At 34.8% G+C, this 24,338-nt stretch overlaps 1 protein-coding gene across 1 annotated transcript in view; it reads left to right on the top strand.

The window, feature by feature from the left end:
• The window catches only part of EYS (eyes shut homolog), a 1,714,887-nt gene that overhangs the window by 650,208 nt on the left and 1,040,341 nt on the right, over positions 1-24,338 (top strand). The window contains 1 exon segment of the mRNA XM_046006082.1: positions 7,102-7,301. Coding sequence (XP_045862038.1) covers positions 7,102-7,301 — 200 coding nt within the window.

Below are 24,338 nucleotides of genomic sequence, written 5' to 3'. Positions count from 1 at the left end.
GGTCAATAGCTGTGACCAGGTGCTACAGGTGTGGACCTAGCCCATGGTCCCAGGATGGCTGCAGCTGTCACCTAACTGCACCTGAGAGGACCTGGCATGGGCTCGAGTCAGCAGTCCCTGGGGCTGGTGGCAGCAGCTGCTACCACAGCTGCCGCTGCCTCCAACAGGACTGAGAGGACCTGGCATGGACTTCAGTCAGTGATCCTGGAATGGCAGCAGCAACTGGGACCAGGCTCACCTGGACCAGTATCCCTCATGGTTTTGGTGGCAGGAAGACAAGCAGGTACAGAGGGTACAGAGACAAGCAGGGGCCTCAGAGAACCACTCAGAGGGTGGCTGGCGGGGAGGGGTGGTGAATGGCCCATGGGAGGCTCCATTGTTCAACGGAGTTTGCAGAGGGGGTCGTCTCTATGTTCTGAACCATTCAGAGAACAGAGTGCGGCTTCTCTCTGAGGCAGAGGTCTGGATGTGACAGTTTACTTTGGTCTGACCCTCCAAAAAGGCATGAAAGTTGCCAGAGAACAAAAACCTCCAGAGAACAAAAGCCTGAAAAACTGGTTTCTGTGAAGCCCAGCCCCATTGATAGCCCACAGGGCAACACCACCCAAGCAGGATTGACTGAGAAACAATGCAGCAAGCTTCTCCCCCAGAAGACAAACCAAAAGAACAAGAGGAAAACAACCATAGGGACCCCATAAAACTGTAAAACCCCAACACCAAGACAAAACAATATATTAAGCTCCCAGTATTGCCTCACAGCCTGTATATTTCTTAGATACTTTTCTCTCTCTCTCTTTTTTTTTAATTCTTTCTCATGATTCTTTTTTGTTTTTTACCTACTTACCATTTCAACTAGAGGTTTAATACAATATATTCCATAGTAACTTTTCAACTTGAATTTTTTCATACATATTCCTTTTTCTCTTTTACTTTTGTTTACATATATATATAGATATAAGCTTCAATGTAGTTCTTTTTCCTATTCAATACTACCTTTATGTATGGACCAGTTTTAATTTCCATGTATCTCTGGAAAGCTGAGCCCTCTAATAAAAACAACAATATGTACACCCAGGAAGAACTGAAATACCCTTCCTCATTCACATCTAGGAATTATAACCACCTTCCTGTCACCCCTCCTTTTTTATTTTGTGTTTTTAATTTTTTTTTTCCCTTTTTCTTCTGTCCGTCTTTCTGTTTGTTTGTTTTTGTTTTTATACTTTATAAATCTTATCCTGGGTGCTCATTTTGACTGTTTATTTTTTTTCTCTTTTCTTGTTTTTTTGTTTGTTTTTGTTTTGTACTTTATAAATTTTACTTTCAGGGCTCATTTTGGCTGTTTTTGTTTGTTTGGTTTTTTTTTTCTTGTTTCTTTTTGACGGTGACTTACATTTGTGCCCATACTTCCCAGGATGCACCTTGCCTGGATAGTAGTTGATATTTTCACCTATACATCCCCTCAACCACAACTCAACAAAGTGATAAGGAGGAGGGATTCCCAACAAAGAAAAGACCCAGAGACAGTGGCCTGTTCAGCAGATCTACTGCATAGGGATCTAAGCAAGTTAACAGAAATAGACTTCAGGGTAGTAGTTATGAAGAAAATTGTCAGGTTGGAGAAAACTATCAATCGCAATATAGATTTTTTAAGGGCAAAAGTGAGAGCAGATCTGGCAGAACTTAAAAATGCTATCAATGAGATCTAGTCTAATCTAGATACTCTGACAGGGTAAATGAGACAGGAGATTGAATTAGTGATCTAGAAAACAAAATGATAGAAGAGAAGGATCAGGAGGAGGTCTGGAACAAACAACTTAGAATCCATGAAAACAGAATTAGAGAAATAAATGATGCCATGAAATGTTCTGATGTCAGAATTATTGGGATCCCTGAGGGGGTTCAGATAGAGAGAGGACTAGAAGATATATTTGACAATATCCTAATTGAAAATTTCCCTAATCTGGCAAATGAAACAAGTAATCATATTCTAGAGGCAGAGAGGACACTCCCCAAGATCAGTGAGGGTAGACCAAATCCCCAGCATGTGGTAGTGAAACTCGTGAATCATAGAACCAAGGAAACCATTTTAAGGGCAAGTAGGGGGAAAATATTCCTTATGTACAGAGTGAAGAATATCAGAATAACAACAGACCTGTCCACAGAGACCTGAAAAGCCAAATTGGGCTGATAAGACATATTCAGCACACTAATAAGAAGAACATGGAGCCAAGAATTCTTTATCTGGTAAGGCTGCCATTCAGAATAGATGGAGAGATAAGAAGCTTCCAGGACCAGCAGAAACTGAAAGAATATGTGACCATTAAGCTGGCCTTGCAAGAAATATTAGGGGGTAGGTGTGTTTCTATAAAAGGAAAAATATCCCAAGAGTGATACAGAACAGAGATATACAGAGACAATCCATAGAAACAAGGACTTCACAGGCAACATGATGACAATAAAATCTTATCTGTCAATAACCATTCTCAACGTGAACAGCCTAAATGCTCCCATAAAATGGCACAGGATTGCAGATTGGATAAAAAAACAGGACCTATCCATATGCATTTACAAGAGACGCATTTTGAACATAAAGATACATCCAGACTGAAAGTGAAGGGACGGAGAACCATCTTTCAGCCAACGGACAACAAAAGAAAGCTGGGGTAGCGAGTCTCATATCAGATAATTTAGATTTTAAGCTAAAGACTGTAGTTAAAGATACAGAAGGACACTATAACATTCTTAAAGGGTCTATCCAACAAAGAAGATCTAACAATTGTAAATATATATGCCCCCAACATGGGAGCAGTCAACTGCATAAGCCAACTATTAACCAAAATAAGGAGACATATTGATAATAATACATTCATTGTAGGGGATCTTAACACTCCACTCTCAGCAGCAGACAGATCAACTAAGCAGAATATCAATGAAGAAACAAGAGCCTTGAATGGCACACTGGACTATATGGACCTCACAGATATACACAGAACATTCCACCTTAAAAAAACAGAACAATCATTCTTCCTAAGCACACATGGAACTTTCTCCAGAATAGACCACATACTCGGTCTATGGGAATGCAATCACAAGAAAAAGATTGGAAGAAATTCAAACACTTGGAAGTAAAGACCATCTTTCTCAACAAAGTTTGGGGCACCCAGGAAATCAAAGAACTTAAACAATTGATGGAAACCAATGAGAATGAAGACCCATTGGTTCAAAACCTAGGGGATATGGCAAAGGCAGTCCTAAGAGGGAATATATAGCCATTCAAGCCTCACTACTCAAAAACAAACAAACAAACAAACAAACAAACAAACAAAAAACAAAATAAACAAACTCTCTTTACACCTAAAGAACTGGAGAATCAACAACACATTAAGCCTACCCCATGCATGAGAAGGGAAATGATTAAGATTAGAGCAGAGATCAATGAATTAGAAAGCAGAGATACAATAGAACACATCGATGAATCTGGAATTTTGATCTTTGAAAGAATTAATAAGATATATAAACCACTGACCAGACTAACCCAAAAGAAAAGAGAAAGGACCCAAATTAATAAAATTACGAATGAAAGGGAGAGATCACAACTAACACCAAGGAAATAGAAACAATAATCAGAAATTATTTTCAACAGCTATATGCCAATAAGTTAAGCAACCTGGAAGAAATGGATGCATTCCTGGAAACCTATGAACTTCCAAGACTGAAACAGGAAGAAATTGACAACCTGAATAGACCAATAACTAGGAATGAGATTGAAGCAGTGATCAAAAATCTCCCAAAAAAACAAGAGTCCAGGACCTGATGGATTCCCTGAGGAATTTTCCCAAACATTCAAAGAAGAAATAATATCTATACTCCTGAAGCTGTTTCAAAAAATAGAAACAGAAGGAAAACTTCCACACTCTTTCTATGAGGCAAGCATTACCTTGATCCCCAAATCAGCCAAAGACCCTATCAAAAAGGAGAATTTCAGACCAATATCCCTCACAAATATGGATGCCAAGATTCTCAACAAGATCCTAGCTAACAAGATTCAACAGTATATTAAAAAGATTATCCACCATGACCAGGTGGGTTTTATCCCTGGGATACAAGGGTGATTAAACATTCACATATCAATCAGTGTGATAGAACAAATTAATAAGAGAAGAAAGGAGAATCACATGGTCCTTTCAATTGATGCAGAAAAAGCATCTGACAAAATATAGCATCCATTCCTGAATGAAACTCTTCAGTGTATAAGGATAGAGAGACCATCCCTCAATTTCATAAAATCCATCTCTGAAAATCCCACAGCAAATATCATTCTCAATGGGGAAAAGCTGAGAGACTTTCCTTTAAGATCAGGAACATGACAAGGATACCCACTTTTGCCATTATTGTTCATCATAGTACTAGAAGTCCTAGCAACAACAATCAGACAACAACAACAAAAATAAAAAATAAAAGGTATTCGAGTTGGCAAAGATGAAGTCAAATTATTTCTTTTCACAGATGATGGGATACTTTGTGTGGAAAACCCAAAGTCTCCACCCCAAAATTACTAGAACTCAGACAATAATTCAGTAATGTGGCAGGATACAAAATTAATGCAGAGAAACCAGTTGCTTTCTTATACACTAACAATGAAACTATAGAAAGGGAAATTAGAGAATGAATTCCATTTACAATGGCACCAAAAAACATAAGATAACTTGGAATAAACCTAACTAAAGCAGTAAAAGATCTATACTCCAGGAACTACAGAACATTCATCAAAGAAACTGAAAAAGACACAAAAAGATGGAAAAGCATTCTGTGCTCATGTATCAGAAGAATAAACATTGTCAAAATGTCTTTGCTTCCCAGGGCAATCTATACTTTCAATGCTATCCCGAACAAAATACCATCAGCATTTTCTAAAGTGCTGCAACAAAAATCCTAAAATTTGCATGGAACCAGAAGAGACCCCAAATCACCAAGGAAATGTTGAAAATGAAAAACAAAACTGGAGGCATCATGTTGCCTGATTGCAAGATTTATTACAAAGCTGTGATCACCAAGACAGCATGAAACTGGCACAAAAACAGACATAGACCAATGGAACAGAGTAAAGAACCCATATATGGACCCCCAACTCTATTACCAAATAATTTTCGACAAAGCAGGAAAAAATATACAGTGGAAAAGAGAGTCTCTTCAATAAATGGTGCTGGGAACATTGGACAGCTGTGTACAGAAAAATGAAACTCAACCATTCTCTTACACCATACACAAAGATAAACCCTAAATGGATGAAAGACCTCAGTGTGAGACAGGAATGCATCAGAATCCTAGAGGAGAACATAGGCGGTAACCTCGTCAACATTGGCCATGGAAACTTCAAGACACATCTCTAAAGGCAAGGAAACAAAAAACAAAAAAGGAACTTTTGGGACTTTGTCAGGATCAAAAGCTTCTGCACAGCAAAGGAAACAATCAACAAAACAAAGAGGCAGCCCATGGAATGGGAGAAGATATTCGCAAATGACACTACAGACAAAGGGCTGATATCTAAGATCTATAAAGAACTCCTCAAACTCAACACACACAAAACAGATAATCATGTAAAAAAAAAAAAAAATGGGCAGAAGACATGAACAGACATTTCTCCAAGGAAGGCATACAAGTGGCTAACAGACACATGAAAAAATGTTCATCATCACTAGCTATCAGGGCAATTCAAATCAAAACCACACTGAGATACAACCTTACACCAAGTAGAATGGCCAAAATTAACATGGCAAGGAGCAACAAATGTTGAAGAGGATGTGGTGAAAGGGGAACCTTCTTACACTATTGGTGGGAATGCAAGTTGGTGTAGCCACTTCGGAAAACAGTGTGGAGATTCCTTAAGAAATTAAAAGTAGAACTACCCTATGACCCTGCAATTACACTACTGGGTATTTACCCCAAAGATATAGATGTAGTGAAAAGAAGGGCCCCGATGTTCATAGCAGCAATGGCCACAATAGCCAAACTGTGGAAAGAGCCAAGATGCCCTTCAACAGACAAATGGATAAAGAAGATGTGGTCTACATATATATAATGAAACATCACTCAGCCATCAGAAATGATGAATACCCAACTTTTGCATCAACATGCATGGGACTGGAGGAGATTATGCTGAGTGAAATACATCAAGTAGAGAAAGTCAGTTATCATATGGTTTCATTTACTTGTGGAACATAAGGAATAGCATGGAGGACATTAGAAGGAAGGGGGAAATGAAGGGAGAGAAATCAGCGGGGGAGACGAACCATGAGAAACTGTGGACTCCAAGAAACAAACTGAGGGTTTTAGAGGGGAAGGGGTGGGGGGATGGGTTAGCTTGGTGATGGGCATTAAGGAGGGCATGTATTGCATGGAGCCCTGGGTATTATATATAAACAATGAATTTTGGAACACTACATCAAAAAATAATGACATACTGTATGGTTACTAACATAACATTTAAAAAAAAAGAAAGAAAATGTGGCATATATATATACAAAATTTATTTTATTTATTTGACAGAGAGAGAGAGCACAAGTAGGCAGAGAGGCAGGCAGAGAGAGAGAGGAGGAAGCAGGCTCCCTGCTGAGCAGAGAGCCCAACTCGGGGCTCGATCCCAGGACCTTGAGATCATGACCTGAGCCGAAGGCAGCGGCTTAATCCACTGAGTCACCCAGGGGCCCCTATATATACAATGGAATATTATACGTATACTTAAGGGTCAGTGAATTCCTGATATTATATACATAGGATTTGCATTAGCACCATTATTAGGGTGTTTAGGGAGATAGGTGTTCACTGCCATAATACGTGTTTTAGTAAAGTTTAAAAAAAGTTTTTTTTAAAAAAAAGGTTTTTTTTTTTCTGAAAAATTAACATAAGACACTTGACAGAGTATTTCTGGTGATAAGAAATAAAAATCATTTATTACTAGAAACATTTCAGTTACTAGAGGAAGGGAATATAAGATAAACTTGCATATTGATTTCTCAGAAAATTTTAAATAAAATATAATTTTAATAAAATTGTTAGTCATACTACTAGTAATCAAATTTGATTCTCTATTTCTTAATTTAGAACTGCACATCAATTCCTTGCATAAAAGAAGACTCCTGTGAGAAATCAGTCCATGACTTTACTTGGATTTGCCCAAGTGGATACACTGGTGCATATTGTGAAATAAATATTGACAGTCATGCTGAGCCTGAACTGAATTTGGTCCTCTGACTTAATGGATGGATTTGTGTTGATGGATCTGGACACAGGTTTTACTGCAGGTCAGTATTTATTTACCCATGATTAACCAAATATATATTTAGGAAAGCATATAAACAACTGAGTAGTGATGCAGTCTGAAAAGTAGATACTAAGTTTTTAAGTAAGTTTTCATCTTAAAGAAAGTTAAATCACAAACTTTAACCCAACAATTCTAAGAAAGCATTATTTTTATGTTTTTTCCAAATGCCATATATTCATATAAATCCCATGTTGGACTTCCAAATTTAATCATCTCTCATTTTATAATTGCTTCATATCACCTATCTGTCCCAAAATTGGATTCCTATTCCTTTTCTTAAATATTACAACACATGAATGATACATAGATCATTCATATTTATAATATACTTCTTATAGAGAGTCATTAGTCTTCCTGCTGTCCTTATAATTCTAAGATCTTAACAACTGAAAAATTTTCATTTACTAAGATTTATAAAAATAAATTTATGTGTCACTGTATTTTTGAACCAACCACCATTTAAGGTATCTTTTAAAAATTCTTAGGAGATGAATTTTCATTACCTTTGTTCTTTATAGAATATATAATTGGTTGGTCATTTGAAAACATAGCCATTACCTGTTCAATTTGTAAAATATTAATTGAAACTATTTTAAAAAAATAGTTTACCTCATTATTCTCAAGATGTTTCAGTCTGATTTTCAAGAGCCTAATATTGAGTTAAAATCTGTGAACAACTGCATTTCTTCTAAATATCTTAATTTATTGAAAGGTTGAAATACCATGTGTATTTTGGTACATAATTATTTAGTGGTAGAGTGTTTCTATTATTTCTATATTTTGTCAATTATTTCCTTTTAAAATCACTAATATATTCTGCATTACATTTAATATTGCCACCACCATATTTTCTTTGTTCAGTACCTACAGCGTGTTTTTGTCCTCTTGTTTATTTTGATCCCTGCAGTATCACATTATTTAGGCATATCTCTAGTAATGCACACATAAATGATAATTTTACATAATCCCAACATGATTATTGCTTCATTTAGCATATGCAGTATTAACTTATTATTGTGACACCGTTATTCTCTAATACATATTGCTTAACATGCCATTTTTAATTGTAGTGTGTGTGTGCGTATTGTCTCTGCTATATTTTGTATTTTTAAGCTTGAGTTTTGCTTGTTTTACTCTGGTGGTTTGATAAAATATAGAAAGTAAATATGTTTCTAATATCAACTATAATTACATAAAATATCATAAATATGACTGCCTGACCACTGCAAGGACCCTCTGGGTTATTACCTAATCAGTGCCTGGATAAGTCAACAACGGTAAGTTGAACATTTATTTCCAATGAATATGATGTTATAAATCAAGGTTCCATTCATGGAAACTCATTCAGTTCAACAACAACAACAAAAAAAATAAATAAATGAACTTAAAACTAAAATATGTGTTTTTACAACCTTGTTAATTCAAGCACTATAAAAGCTACTCCATAAATCTTCCTTTTAGGGGATGTTAATCATGGGCTAGCTAGGCTGACCTTTCTTAAAGCATGAAGTCAAAGGAATTTAGACTGAAGAGGCTTGCTTCTTTTCCTGGCTTATCTCCCAGGAACAAGTATAGGCAACCATTATAGCTACAAGGTTATTCAGACTTCATTTAAATAAGAGTTGTCTGTTTTCAAAATTTTCACTGTTGATTGAATATGCCTGAAAGCTCCTGAAAGTCTGGGAATGGTATATTTAAATGCCTTAGGAGTTTCAGTTCCTAAGGGTATTGCACAGTGACTGTGAGTAGTCATTGGTGTTGATGCCAGGTTAGCATTATTCTCAAGATGTTTATTAACAAAAGAAAACTCATGGGATGGAATGTTTTGCAAGTTAAATCATATATTTGTGTGTGGGTTAAGGATTAACCTCTGATATATTTATTTAAACCATAATAAAACAATCATTTTTCTTTATTTAAAAAAATTGTATTGAAACCTGGGGCACCTGGGTGGTGCAGTGGGATAAACATTCAACTCTCCGTTTCTGCTCAGGTCATGATTTCAGGGCCTTGGGGAAGTGCCTTTGTCAGGCTCCATGCTCAGCAAGGAGTCTCCTTGAGATTCTCTCTCCCTCTCCCTTTGTCCCTCTTGCTTGTGCTGTCTTTCTCTCTGTCTCTAAAATAAATAAATAAAATATTTTTTAAAAATTGTATGAATCCTGAAGCCAGATGATGCTTCAGATTTATTTGTGATATTTTAAAGATGAAATAAAAGCTATACTGATTAAAAAAAAAAAAACAACTATATGAATCCTACTGACTTCTCACCCTTTTTTATCTGGTTTATAAAATTTTTCTTTGGGAGAATATTATTTATTTTCTCTTACTTTTCAATGCATATGGACTTTTTAAGTATCTGGGATTTTTTCCCATTGTAAATTTAATGCCCACTTAGCAAACCGTGTTATTTTCTGTTTACAAAGTAATTTATTTGAAGAATTCATTTTTCTTCAAGTGCCAATAACTTGCCTCACTTTTTGTTACAGAATTTTTTAAGTTCACTCAGAGTCTCAGTTACTAACATTTTTATGCCTGTTTTATTGATTTTTATTGCTGTTTACACAGATGTCTCATTTGACCACTTTTATATTCCAACTCTATTGACCAGATTCTTCTTTATTGAATTATTTCTGTGTCTACAAGACTGTTTTAAATAATAGCCCTGCCCAGTTAAAGCAGTGGAGTAAAAGCATGTATTAATGCAGTGGCATACCTGAGAAAGTACTTTAACTATATGTGGTAAGGTGACTTAGATCCAGGGAGAAATTGATAAGCATATGTGGACCCATTTAAATATCTCCATTTTATTCCCCAGACATTGAGTATTGGGCTTCACTAGGTCTGAGTTGTGTCAGATTTATACTTTGGTGATCTCTGATTTTTTTCATGAAGACATCTGATTCATTTAAATTACTTTATAAGTAGAACAATGATATGTTTTAAGAATAGCTAGGTATTGGGTAACTCAGTCGGTAGAAGATGCAACCCTTGATCTTGGGGTTGTTAATTCAAACCCTGTGTTAGATGTAAAGATTAATTAAAAATAAAATCTTAAAAAAGAAAGAATAGCTAGTACTCATTTTTTAATCTTCTTAATTGTAGCTAAATTTTGAAAGGAATGGGTAGTCCTTAAATAGAAAAAAAAGAGAAAAAAAAAAAAAGGATGTACTGAAGTCTGACCTTTTAGAATACGATCCTTGAAAATGGTAAAATGAATAAGCCAGTGATATGTAACTAGTTTCTTCATTGCTGTATATTTGTCTGTAAAATGAATTATGTCCATAATATTGCTTTGAATACTGACATAAATCAATTAATCATTCTAACCATTAGGTGCCAAGGAACATAATGTTTAAGTAATTCAACCATATTTTAAAGACAATTTTATAATCATACCTTAGATCCTTTCTTGAAACATGACAGGACATTTCAAATACCTAAATTTATTTTTAACAATATGTGTTCAGCAACTCAAACTCACGAGTGAGTTCATTTATATTGCCCACTGAAACATATTAAATTAATAATATGAATGTTGAAAATAAAAATATGGTCAATTGATAAATTTTAAAAATATTTTCCATTATTTGTTATTTAAAATAAATGAAAATAACCTTTTGTTCATAAAATATAATAATTATGATTGTATTTCTAGTCCTAAACTCAAATGGTTGTTTCTTACTAGCACATTGAGTTTTAGGGTGAGTTCTTACTAACACATTGAATTTTCGGACTGCAGAAGGTTATAGAGATTGCCTCTGGTAATCTGGTTAGTACATAGATGAAGGACCAAAAGCATAGGAGTTTTGTACTGTCAGTTGGCTTTAAAGTCATGATCAGTAGGAAAGTCAATTCTAGAATACAGTGAGGTTTCTTTTCTTTTTATTTTTTTTTTAATTTTCGTTAGAGTACTAATACAAAAAAAATACATATAGTAAAAAAGAAAAATATATATACAATCAGATGCCATGACTATTCTGTAGATATGGTTAACATCTCTTTTGTAGTTTATATCCTGGTACAAAGTTTAGAGACATTAATGACTTTGTTCAGTTTAATAATGGCTGCTTTCAGAAGTCTGTAAGTATTATTAACCATGTGTAACAGTTTAATAGCATTTTAATGTGTGCAAGTTTTATTAAACCATAAAAACTATGTTAAAATTACACTAAAATCCAAATTAGAATCACATGGCAGAGGGCTATAGTAATAAGTAAAAACATTATACATAACTTTTTTCTATGGTACCATGTAGATTATAAAGAATATAGCAAATAATTTATAAAACAAAGCACTGAGACACAAAGATACTTGTTTTTGTCTTTAATGTGTGAAATCCTGTTCCAGACAGTTTTTTCACTTGGTATTCTTTACTTTGGGGTTTTCAGAGTCCCTTTCTATCTGCCACAACTCTCCCGCCATCCTGTTGGAAATGTCCCCTCACTTTGATATGTCCTCCAAGTTCATTTCATCTTCATCATTGCCTCCATAGTCTTGAAGTGCTTTATATTCTTGCCCTTCTCATTCTCCTAAGCTTCATTGCACTTTCTGCCGTGAACTGAGTGTAATTAGTTTGTACTACTATATGTATTATGTTAAAAGAGGTAAAAATATTTGATTACTCACATTGGTATTTTTCCTTTTAAAAAATATTCAAGAAATTCAGGAAAAACTAATAAATTTTTAATTATAAGATCTAAGCCACTGTAACATATTGTTAAATCAAATATCTGAGATAAGGAAGCCTTCCTGAATCCCATCATGTCATGGTAAGGAAAGATAGATGCTATTTCTTTCTGTGCTTGGATAGAAAAATCAGAGGTGGTACATAACTTATGAAGTATGCAGGGTAAGGGTACTGATCTATAGTAATTTATTTTCAATAATCATCAATCACTTTTGCTGCAAGTAAATCCATTTTATAACTTGGAATAAAACATCTGTATTTTAACAGCCATACTTAGGTGGTTTTCCATTTCATAGAGTTTGTTTTTTGAAATATCAGATGGACTATGTAATCCTCTAACAACTTCTGATTTTGTTTACTCTCCAAAAAATAAAACTTTGACTAAGAATCAAAAATCAAATTTACAAATAATGCCATGATGAACATGATGAACACAGGGTTGCATATATCTTCTTAAATTAATGTTTTTGGTTTCCTTGGGTAGATAGATACCCAGTAGTAGAATTACTGGATCATGTGGTATTTCTGTTTTTTATTTTCTGAGGAACCTCCATACTTCTTCCACAGTGACTACACCAATTTGCATTCCCACCAACAGTGCACAAGGATTCCTTTTTCTCTACATCCTTACCAACACTTGTTATTTCTTGTCAGTTTCACTCTAGCCATTCTGACAGGTGTGAGATGATATCTCATTTGTGGTTTTGATTTGCATTTCCCTCATTATTAGAGATGTTGAGCATCTTTTCATGTATCTGCTGTCCATTTGTGCTTCTTTGGAAAAATGTCTACTTTGTGTCCTCTGCACATTTTTAATTGGATTACTTGTGGGGTTCTTTGGTCTTTTGCTGTTAAAGTTCTTTATGTATTTTGGATATTAACCCCTTATTGGATATATCACTTGCAAATGTCTTCTCTCATTTGATAGGTTGACTTGTCGTTTGTTGATGGTTTTCTTTACTATGCAAAAGCTTTTTATTTTGGTGTAGTCTCAATAGTTTAATATGCTTTTGTTTCCCTTGCCTGAGGAAACCTATCTAGAAAAATGTTTTAATGTCAAAGAAATTACTGCCATTGTTTTCTTCTGGGAGTTTTAAGTTTTCAGGCCTCATATTTAGGGATTTAATCCATTTTGCATTTATTTATGTGCATAGTATAAGAAAATGGTCCCATTTCATTATTTTAAATGTAGCTGTCCAGTTTTCCCAGTATGTTTTGTTGAAGAAACTGTCTTTTCCCCATTGTATATTCTTGCCTCCTTTTTTGTAGATTAATTAATTAACCATATAATTGTGGTTTATTTCTGGGCTGTCTATTTTGTCCCATTATCTATGTGTCTATTTTTTGTGCCAGTGCTACACTGTTCTGATTGCTATAGCTTACAATATATCTTAAAATTTGGCATTGTAATTGTCTCCAGCTTTGTTCTTATTTTTCAAGGTTGCTTTGGCTATTTAAGGTCCTTTATGGTTCCATACAAATTTTAGTGTTAATTTGTTCTAGTTCTACAGAAAATGATATTTGTATTTTCATGTGAATTGCATTAAATCTGTAGATTGGCAGAGAATGGATTGACCCTAGTTGGTTGGTGTTGACTTTGGCCTGGAATTTGCTTGCCTTTTACAGGGGCGTATAGATTGGAGTTATTTCAAAGCACAGAAAGATGGGAATAAACAAACACAAATGTTAATATAGTTAGTAAACACTCTTGAATACTCTCTAGAGCTCATCATTTTTCATGTTACCTCTCCTCACTGACCTGTGCTAAGAGTTGTCTGCAGAATTGTATAACACAGGCCAGGGCCAAGAGAGTGGGTATGAGGACACATCTCATTTTCATTACTAAGATAAAGCTGTTGGATCTTTATTCTGTATTTTCCTCAAGTAACTGCAAAATATTTGGTTTTGAGATTTATTTCCATTCCTCTTTCAAGAATTCAGTAACTGATAACTGTTTCTTCCAAAATATATTGGTAATATTTCCTCCAATGCATGAGCAGGAAATATTTTTCTATTTACTTTAACCACTGTGTTTTTAACATGAATTACAGATCTTCAAACTATCAATAAATTAAATCACTCTAAAATATAATTTCACTAAATCAACATCATACTACTAATATAGAATTACATTATTTGCATATTTTCAACCTTTTCATAACCTTTGAAATTGAGTTTGAATATAATGCATGTACTTTCATCTCTGTTTAGTTCTATTGTGATATACATGTGCTTTGTCATATGTGACTAAAACTATATGATCAATGGTTAGCATTTATATTGTAGTTTGTTTTTCAAAATATCTGACAGTAATTCATGACCAAATTATTATTTTTAAAAGATAAACTTGTATTATTTTAGACACAAAACAATGTCAAACACACCAAATATGACAGTAAACTCCCCCCAAAAGTTTATGTGTTAAAAAGAAAATTTAGGGCAGCTGGGTGGCTCAGTGGGTTAAGACTCTGCCTCCACTCAGGTCATGCTCTCAGGGTTCTGGGATCGAGCCCCGCATTGGGCTCTCTCCTCAGCAGGGAGCCCCATCTCTCTGTCCGTCTCTCTGCCTACTTGTGGTCTCTCTCTGTGTCAAATAAATAAATAATTCTTTTAAAAAATTTATATTAGTGATAAAGAAACTCTCTTTATTCAATATGATGAATTAAACACACATAAGGATTGCTGTATTTCACAAAATTAAGTTTTATATAGATTTTTATTCCTCTTGGGGACGTAGTTAAGGTCATTTTAGTTTATTACCACATATAGAAAATAAAATAACATTAATGATCTACTCGTAAAATTGTACAGAAAGTTGGTGATTGCTATATCTTTCAGGCAAATACTCACTTAATTTCAAAAGATTAGAATTGAGAAAGACATGAATTTCATGGTAATGCTAATTATTAGCCAATTTAATTCAGTAAGTAATTCTTGAAAAACTACTGTACAAAACAATATCCTTGAGGTTGGAATCTCAAAGTTTCATATGATTTCACTTATATGTGGAATTTAAGAAACAATAAACAAACAAAAGAAGATATGATTAAATAACAGACTCTTAAATATGGAAAACAAACTGGCAGTGCCCAAAGGAAGTGGGTGGGAATAGGTGAAATAGGTACAGGAGTTTAAGAGTACACTTAATCTTGATGAGCACTGAGAAATATATAGAATTGTTGACTAATTACATTGTATACCTGGAACTAATATTACACTGTATATTAATTATACTTCAATAGAAAATAAAATATTAAAAAGAATACATTTTTTCAGTGTATATATCATTTAGCAATTCCTCTTGGAATGATGTGATTTTTAATTTCTGTTTATCAGCAGACAAAATAACAGTTTAACACTATTTTTTTCAAATGTATATTTGTTTATTTTAAAGTTCAGTGCTTGTCCTGTATTGGAAACTAACTGTATGAAAATTTGCCAAATGCAAATTTTAAGCAAATATGTGGTTATTCAAAAAATTATTTTATTTTTCTGTCATTAATGCAATGAATTTATAGGATTACCAAATATGTAAGAGTGTTTATGCAAAAGCTTGACCAGGAATCTTTGGGATTAATAAGGTTAAACTTTGAAATAAAAATAAAATGCTTGCTCTGGAAAAAAGGAAGAAAGAAAGAAAAAAGAACAAATTTTCTGATTATATTCTACACTATACTTACACAGATATTTTAAACAATGAAGAAAAAATTAAAGCTGAAAATGTTTTCTCTTGGCTATTATAATATTTTTGGTTTGCTGTGATGGTTTAAAAGAGTTTTCAGAAAGTTCTCTCTTCCACAATAAAAAACAGTGTCAGAATTTGATCTTTGCCTACCTGATTGGACAGAATTAAATTTTAATGCCACATTCTGCAGTCTAGTTTGACAGTATTTTTTCATCAAAGACATTGGGCAGTAAGGAAAGAAAAAAAATTGCTCATACTCTTTATTGTCAGTGGAATTACTGTATCTCTACAGGTCAGGGCATCAGTGCATTTACAGCATACTTTAGTTCCTTAGCAATACATTTTGTAGACCAATTTATATGGCTGAAAAGTCTTCTTGCCTTCCAGATTTAATAGGATGATTTTTCCTCACCCATAAAAGTTTTCCAAGCTTCTCTCAAATATTTTAAGTCTGGGAGAACTATAAACCCAATAATGAGATTTTTGAAGATTATCTTACAAGTAGTTTAAATCGAATTATCAGTGCAACTATTTGTATAGGAGAAAGAGAAAGAGACAGAAACAAAGTGTGTGTATATGTATGTGTGTGTGAGTGTGTGTGTGAGAGAGAGTACAAAATTAGAGAGAATTATTAATATCCCCCAGTACTTTAGACATAGAAAGGAATTCACTTAGTTTTTATATATAGATCACATATTTTCAGAATAGCATTATATTATGCTATAGATAACCTACTCCCTCTACATAAATATCTTTTTAAAAAATTAACTAGCTCATCTGTTTATATAACAAACATTTATTAAGTGTTTCTGACCTGGCATATAGGTTTAGAGATAAATATGTATCTTAAAAATGAATAAGTTTACAGTTTATTAAAGAAATCTGTAAAAATAAATATAACAGAGTGTGTAAGGGCAACATACTACAAATACATAATAAATCTTCAGAGGGAAAATACGGTAAAAAGTTACCTACTCAGTTTTGATGGGTTCTTTAAGGTTTCCAAAGAAGGTATCCTTTGACTTCCACCTTAAAGGAGGAGCACATCACACTGATACATTTCATAACAAAAGCAGAAGAAAAAAAACATAAAGCAAGGAAAGGTGAAATAACCTGAAGATGTTGCTGGATTACAAAGATTTCATTGTCATTTAAATTAAAAATATGGATTGCAGGACTTTGGACTTAATCTGTAAACAACAAGAGAAAGTCCTTTAAAGGCTTGTAAGGCAGGAGTTAAATGGTCAGATTTCAGAGAAGTAACTTTGGGAACTATTATTTGGCTAAGGAAATAAAGTACCAAGTACTTAAGTGACCTAGATAAGGGTGATGTGAGTCCACAAAAAGACCACGAAAAGGGAGAAAATGGGTAGGGTTGAAAGAGATTTGGGAGGTAAAAATCGAAGATTTTAATATTGGTCGAATGGGGAGTAGAAGGTTCAGGATGGCTCTATATTTTTTAGGCCTTATTGTTTATATGGCTTCAAATGTAAAAATATCATGACCATTTATGTGACAATCATTGTCTTTAGTCCAAGTGGGAACAGATCTTAGATTCTCCTGCCTTTGTGGCAGTTCTGTGGCTTTATCAGAATGAGTTGTTAGCCCAAAGCCTTTTAACTTAAATGATGTAAAAGAGCTAGACAGAGTGAATCTTCTGTTGACCTAGTGACATAATAAGTTTTAGAATTAGGACCTATAGAACTGTACAGACAGTACAGCGTCTCTCATGTATACTTTCTTCCTCTTCTGTTATTTAATTAAAATAATCTGACAATTTTTCAGGAAATGAAATAAAAGTACTTAAAACATGTGGAAAGAACTGTTGATCTGTAAATACTTTGTTTTTAAATTTATTCTTTAGTATCTCAAAACCTCATATCCTGATGTATTAAAACTGATTATCATGCTATTAACTACGTTTCAACATATCTGTACATAAGAAAATGGAGACCCTTAAAACCTGTAGGGATGTGTGAGTTCATAAAGTCAGAATTCATAAAATTAATGGAGAAAAAAATAAAATTGATGCATTAAAGGCTTTATAATAGTACAAATTAATTACTTACTGTATACGACAATGCTGACATATGTACATGTGGCAAGATTTCTCTTTGATCCCTTTAAGGAAATTAACCTAAAATAAGTGATCTACTTTTTAGTTAATTTAGATAATTTTAGTTTGGGCACTCTAATATTTAATATATATTATTTAATATTACTAAAATTATATTGAATGAAAGAATAATTTTAGTAATATGTATATATATCATTGGTTTATTCCTAACAGTTATAATGTATAAGGTATTAAATCCCATCCTTAGTATCTCTTTTGAGTATCTAATAATTGAAGTGGGCAGGTGTTATATGAGTATTGGAAAAGCTCTTTTTTTTTTAAGGTTCGAATGCCATCTGGCTTCTTGGCAACATGAATATACAGTCTACATTTGTGGGTTTAGAGATCTCATGTCTACCACTTATTTAAGATTTATATGGAAAAGTAGAAAATGCAAGCCCTTATATGCAGGTACTGAATTTTAAGCACATTTAAAGTGTCTTTTCAAAATTGTGTATAGAAAATAAAAGCATATTCTTATAATTTGTATTTTATGATTTAGAAGATTTATGCTAGTTCTCTAAATATGAGCTTATGTTCAGAGAAAAAAAATATGGATAAGCTTTATCTCCTACAATTGGTCAACCATGTGAGATGTTACTATATGAAATGTTAAATATACCATTGTTATCAGTCTTTAGAAGCACAATATAAGCATTCCTTGGGAGAACAGCAATGCCCATAGATGTCACTCATCATCCTATTTTTCTATTCCTTTGCCAGACTGTATTTCTTGAAAAAAAAATCATTCATTTAATTCCAAACTTATAAGTTCATAAAAATGTTTTTAGATAAATTTGGGGGCTGCAATGTGGCTTTGAATATAAATTTAAGATCTTTAAACTGGGAATCATTTATGAAGATTAATAAATGTTTTGGCCAATTCTGTCTATTACTTCAATGTCCCATCCCTTAATAAAATTAATCTCACTAACCTGTACTCTTGAAGAATAAGGCTGTTCTTATTGCCAGGTTCACTTTGCTTTCTTTTCTTGCATCTGATCCTGGTACTTTCTTTTGGCCAGTTGTTTGCTTCCCTATCCTACACAGCATGTATCACAACATTTCGTATTTGGAAAGTGGAACTGGCTGATGTTGACCAACCTAATTAGGATTTGCTGGGCACTAGGAACTGAACTCCCATCAGATTTTTCTCCTTGTTTGAAATCCTACAGTGCTTTGGAGAAGCAGTTATGTTTGTGACTATCACGGAGAATATTGACAATGAAAGTATAAGTGGCATGAATCATCCCTCACCATATCCCAGTGTAAGAAATCCTAATTACTTGGAACACCTGACTGGCTCAGTCAGAAGAGCATGCAGCTCTTTTTTTTTTTTTTTAATTTATTTATTTTTTCAGCGTAACAGTATTCATTGTTTTTGCACAACACCCAGTGCTCCATGCAAAACGTGCCCTCCCTATTACCCACCACCTGTTCCCCCAACCTCCCACCCCTGACCCTTCAAAACCCTCAGGTTGTTTTTCAGAGTCCATAGTCTCTTATGGTTCACCTCCCCTTCCAATTTTTTTTTTTAATAAACATATAATGTATTTTTATCCCCAGGGGTACAGGTCTATAAATCGCCAGGTTTACACACTTCACAGCACTCACGATAGCACATACCCTCCCCAATGTCCATAACCCTCTCCCCCTCTCCCAATCCCACCTCCCCCCAGCAACCCCCAGTTTGTTTTGTGAGATTAAGAGTCATTGATGGTTTGTCTCCCTCCCAATCCCATCTTGTTTCGTTTATTCTTCTCCTATCCCCCTAACCCCCCATGTTGCTTCTCCATGTCCTCATATCAGGGAGATCATATGATAGTTGTCTTTCTTCGATTGACTTATTTCACTAAGCATGATATGCTCTAGTTCCATCCACGTCGTTGCAAATGGCAAGATTTCATTTCTTTTGATGGCTGCATAGTATTCCATTGTGTATATATACCACCTCTTCTTTATCCATTCCTCTGTTGATGGACATCTAGGTTCTTTCCATAGTTTGGCTATTGTAGACATTGATGCTATAAACAGTTGGGTGCACGTGCCCCTTCGGATCACTATGTTTGTATCTTTAGGGTAAATACCCAGTAGTGCAATTGCTGGGTCATAGGGTAGTTCTATTTTCAACACTTTGAGGAACCTCCATGCTGTTTTCCAGAGTGGTTGCACCAGCTTGCATTCCCAGCAAGAGTGTAGGAGGGTTCCCCTTTCTCTGCATCCCCGCCAGCATCTGTCATTTCCTGACTTGTTAATTTTAGCCATTCTGACTGGTGTGAGGTGATATCTCATTGTGGTTTTGATTTGTATTTCCCTGATGCCGAGTGACGTGGAGAACTTTTTCATGTGTCTGTTGGCCATCTGGATGTCTTCTTTGCAGAAATGTCTGTTCATGTCCTCTGCCCATGTCTTGATTGGATTGTTTGTTCTTTGGGTGTTGAGTTTGCTAAGTTCCTTATAGATTTTGGACACTAGCCCTTTATCTGATATGTCGTTTGCAAATATCTTCTCCCATTCTGTCAGTTGTCTTTTGGTTTTGTTAACTGTTTCCTTTGCTGTGCAAAAGCTTTTGATCTTGATGAAATCCCAATAATTCATTTTTGCCCTTGTTTCCCTTGCCTTTGCCGTTGTTCCTAGGAAGATGTTGCTGCAGCTGAGGTCGAAGAGGTTGCTGCCTGCATTCTCCTCAAGGATTTTGATGGATTCCTTTCTCACATTGAGGTCCTTCATCCATTTGGAGTCTATTTTCGTGTGTGGTATAAGGAAGTGGTCCAATTTCATTTTTCTGCATGTGGCTGTCCAATTTTCCCAGCACCATTTATTGAAGAGGCTATCTTTTTTCCATTAGACATTCTTTCCTCCTTTGTCGAAGATTAGTTGACCATAGAGTTGAGGGTCTATTTCTGGGCTCTCTATTCTGTTTCACTGATCGATGTGTCTATTTTTGTGCCAGTACCATGCTGTCTTGATGATGACAGCTTTGTAATAGAGCTTGAAGTCCGGAATTGTGATGCCACCAACTTTGGCTTTGTTTTTCAATATTCCTTTGGCTATTCGAGGTCTTTTCTGGTTCCATATAAATTTTAGGATTATTTGTTCCATTTCTTTGAAAAAAATGGATGGTATTTTGATAGGGATTGCATTAAATGTGTAGACTGCTTTAGGTAGCATAGACATTTTCACAATATTTATTCTTCCAATCCAGGAGCATGGAACATTTTTCCATTTCTTTGTGTCTTCCTCAATTTCTTTCACGAGTACTTTATAATTTTCTGTGTATAGATTCTTAGCCTCTTTGGTTAGGTTTATTCCTAGGTATCTTATAGTTTTGGATGCAATTGTAAATGGGATGGACTCCTTAATTTCTCTTTCTTCTGTCTTTTTGTTGGTGTACAGAAATGCAACTGATTTCTGTGCATTGATTTTATATCCTGACACTTTACTGAATTCCTGGACAAGTTCTAGCAGTTTTGGAGTGGAGTCTTTTGGGTTTTCCACATATAGTATCATATCATCTGCGAAGAGTGATAGTTTGACTTCTTCTTTGCCAATTTGGATGCCTTTAATTTCCTTTTGTTGTCTGATTGCTGAGGCTAGGACTTCTAGTACTATGTTGAATAGCAGTGGTGATAATGGACATCCCTGCCGTGTTCCTGACCTTAGCGTAAAAGCTTTCAGTTTTTCTCCATTGAGAATGATATTTGCGGTGGGTTTTTCATAGATGGCTTTGATAATATTGAGGTATGTGCCCTCTATCCCTACACTTTGAAGAGTTTTGATCAGGAAGGGATGCTGTACTTTGTCAAATGCTTTTTCAGCATCTATTGAGAATATCATATGGTTCTTGTTCTTTCTTTTATTAATGTGTTCTATCACATTGATTGATTTGCAGATGTTGAACCAACCCTGCATCCCTGGAATAAATCCCACTTGATCGTGGTGAATAATCCTTCTAATGTACTGTTGAATCCTACTGGCTAGTATTTTGGCGAGAATTTTTGCATCTGTGTTCATCAAGGATATTGGTCTGTAGTTCTCTTTTTTGGTGGGATCCTTGTCTGGTTTTGGGATCAAGGTGATGCTGGCCTCATAAAATGAGTTTGGAAGTTTTCCTTCCATTTCTATTTTTTGGAACAGTTTCAGGAGAATAGGAATTAGTTCTTCATTAAATGTTTGGTAGAATTCCCCTGGGAAGCCATCTGGCCCTGGGCTTTTGTTTGTTTGGAGATTTTTGATGACTGTTTCAATCTCCTTACTGGTTATGGGTCTGTTCAGGTTTTCTATTTCTTTCTGGTTCAGTTGTGGTAGTTTATATATCTCTAGGAATGTATCCATTTCTTCCAGATTGTCACATTTGTTGGCGTAGAGTTGCTCATAGTATGTTCTTATAATTGTCTGTATTTCTTTGGTGTTAGTTGTGATCTCTCCTCTTTCATTCATGATTTTATTTATTTGGGTCCTTTCTCTTTTCTTTTTGATGAGTCTGGCCAGGGGTTTATCAATCTTATTGATTCTTTCAAACAACCAGCTCCTAGTTTCATTGATTTTTTCTATTGTTTTTTTTTTGTTTGTTTCTATTTCATTTATTTCTGCTCTGATCTTTATGATTTCTCTTCTCCTGCTGGGTTTAGGGTTTCCTTCTTGTTCTTTCTCCAGCTCCTTTACGTGTAGGGTTAGTTTGTGTACTTGAGACCTTTCTTGTTTCTTGAGAAAGGCTTGTACCGCTATATATTTTCCTCTCAGGACTGCCTTCGCTGTGTCCCACAGATTTTGAACCGTTTGTTTTCATTATCATTTGTTTCCATGAATTTTTTCAATTCTTCTTTAATTTCCTGGTTAACCCATTCATTCTTTAGAAGGATGCTGTTTAGTCTCCATGTATTTGGGTTCTTTCCAGCTTTCCTCTTGTGATTGAGTTCTAGCTTCAGAACATTGTGGTCTGAAAATATGCAGGGAATGATCCTAAACTTTTGATACTGGTTGAGACCTGATTTGTGACCCAAGATGTGATCTATTCTGGAGAAGGTTCCATGTGCACTAGAGAAGAATGTGTATTCTGTTGCTTTGGGATGAAATGTTCTGAATATATCTGTGATGTCCATCTGGTCCAGTGTGTCATTTAAGGCCCTTATTTCCTTGTTGATCTTTTGCTTGGATGATCTGTCCATTTCAGTGAGGGGAGTGTTCAAGTCCCCTACTATTATTGTATAATTATTGATGTGTTTCTTTGATTTTGTTATTAATTGGTTGATAGAGTTGGCTGCTCCCACATTAGGGGCATAGATATTAAAAATTCTTAGATCTTCTTGTTGGACAGACCCTTTGAGTAGGATATAGTGTCCTTCCTCATCTCTTATTATAGTCTTTGGCTTAAAATCTAATTGATCTGATATAAGGATTGCCACCCCAGCTTTCTTCTGATGCCCATTAGCATGGTAAATTGTTTTCCACCCCCTCACTTTAAATCTGGAAGTGTCTTCACGTCTAAAATGAGTTTCTTGTAGGCAACATACTGATGGGTTTTGTTTTTTTATCCATTCTGATACCCTGTGTCTTTTGATTGGGGCATTTAGCCCATTAACATTCAGGGTAACTATTGAGAGATATGAATTTAGTGCCATTATTAGCCTGTAAGGTGACTGTTACTGTATATTGTCTCTGTACCTTTCTGATCTACTACTTTTAGGCTCTCTCTTTGCTTAGAGGGCCCCTTTCAATATTTCCTGTAGGGCTGGTTTGGTGTTTGCAAATTCTTTCAGTTTTTGTTTGTCCTGGAAGCTTTTGATCTCTCCTTCTATTTTCAATGATAGCCTAGCTGGATATAGTATTCTTGGTTGCATGTTTTTCTCGTTGAGTGCTCTGAATATATCATGCCAGCTCTTTCTGGCCTCATGCAGCTCTTTATCTTGAGATTGTGAGTTCAAGCTCCATGTGGGGTGTAGAGATTACTTAAATAAATAAAACTTTTAAATAAAACACTAATTGCTTAATTTTTCTAAATTAAAATATAAGTGCATGCCAAGCCTCAAATCCTAGGATGATATAATATGAATTTCATTAATGTGTCTTGGCATTTCTCACATAACCTGGAGTCACATGAAAATATCTTGGGCTTAAAAGGAATGTAGGATAGGCAGGTAAAGGACTCTTCTTTTTAGTAAATATATTCAAAGTCAAGTCTACATCATTAATTTGAGAAGAAACTATTTTACTTTTTGCAGCTTAACTTGGCTTGCAACACTTGGCCAGAATTGGCAGCTTGGACACCTCAGAAGGTACCATTTGTGTGTATCAGGCTGCTATTTGCTTCCTTAGTTGTGCCATTTCTCCATGGAACTTGGGGGGAATAGGGTGGGTCCCTAGTATTTTCAGAAACTGAAATTCAATTTTGTATCTTAACTTGGGGTCACATTAAATCTCTTCTCTTAAATGGTTGATTGCCCTACCAAATCTCTAACTACTGTCTCCTAACCCTGCCAGCATGTCTCACATTATGTCTTTAATGAGCTTTTAAAAATGCACTGCTAGT

The sequence above is a fragment of the Meles meles genome, chromosome 5, assembly GCF_922984935.1.
Source record: "Meles meles chromosome 5, mMelMel3.1 paternal haplotype, whole genome shotgun sequence".
Classification (NCBI taxonomy): Eukaryota; Metazoa; Chordata; class Mammalia; order Carnivora; family Mustelidae; genus Meles; species Meles meles.
Note: the sequence above shows the minus strand (reverse complement) of the source record. Positions and strands in the feature narration are given on the sequence as shown.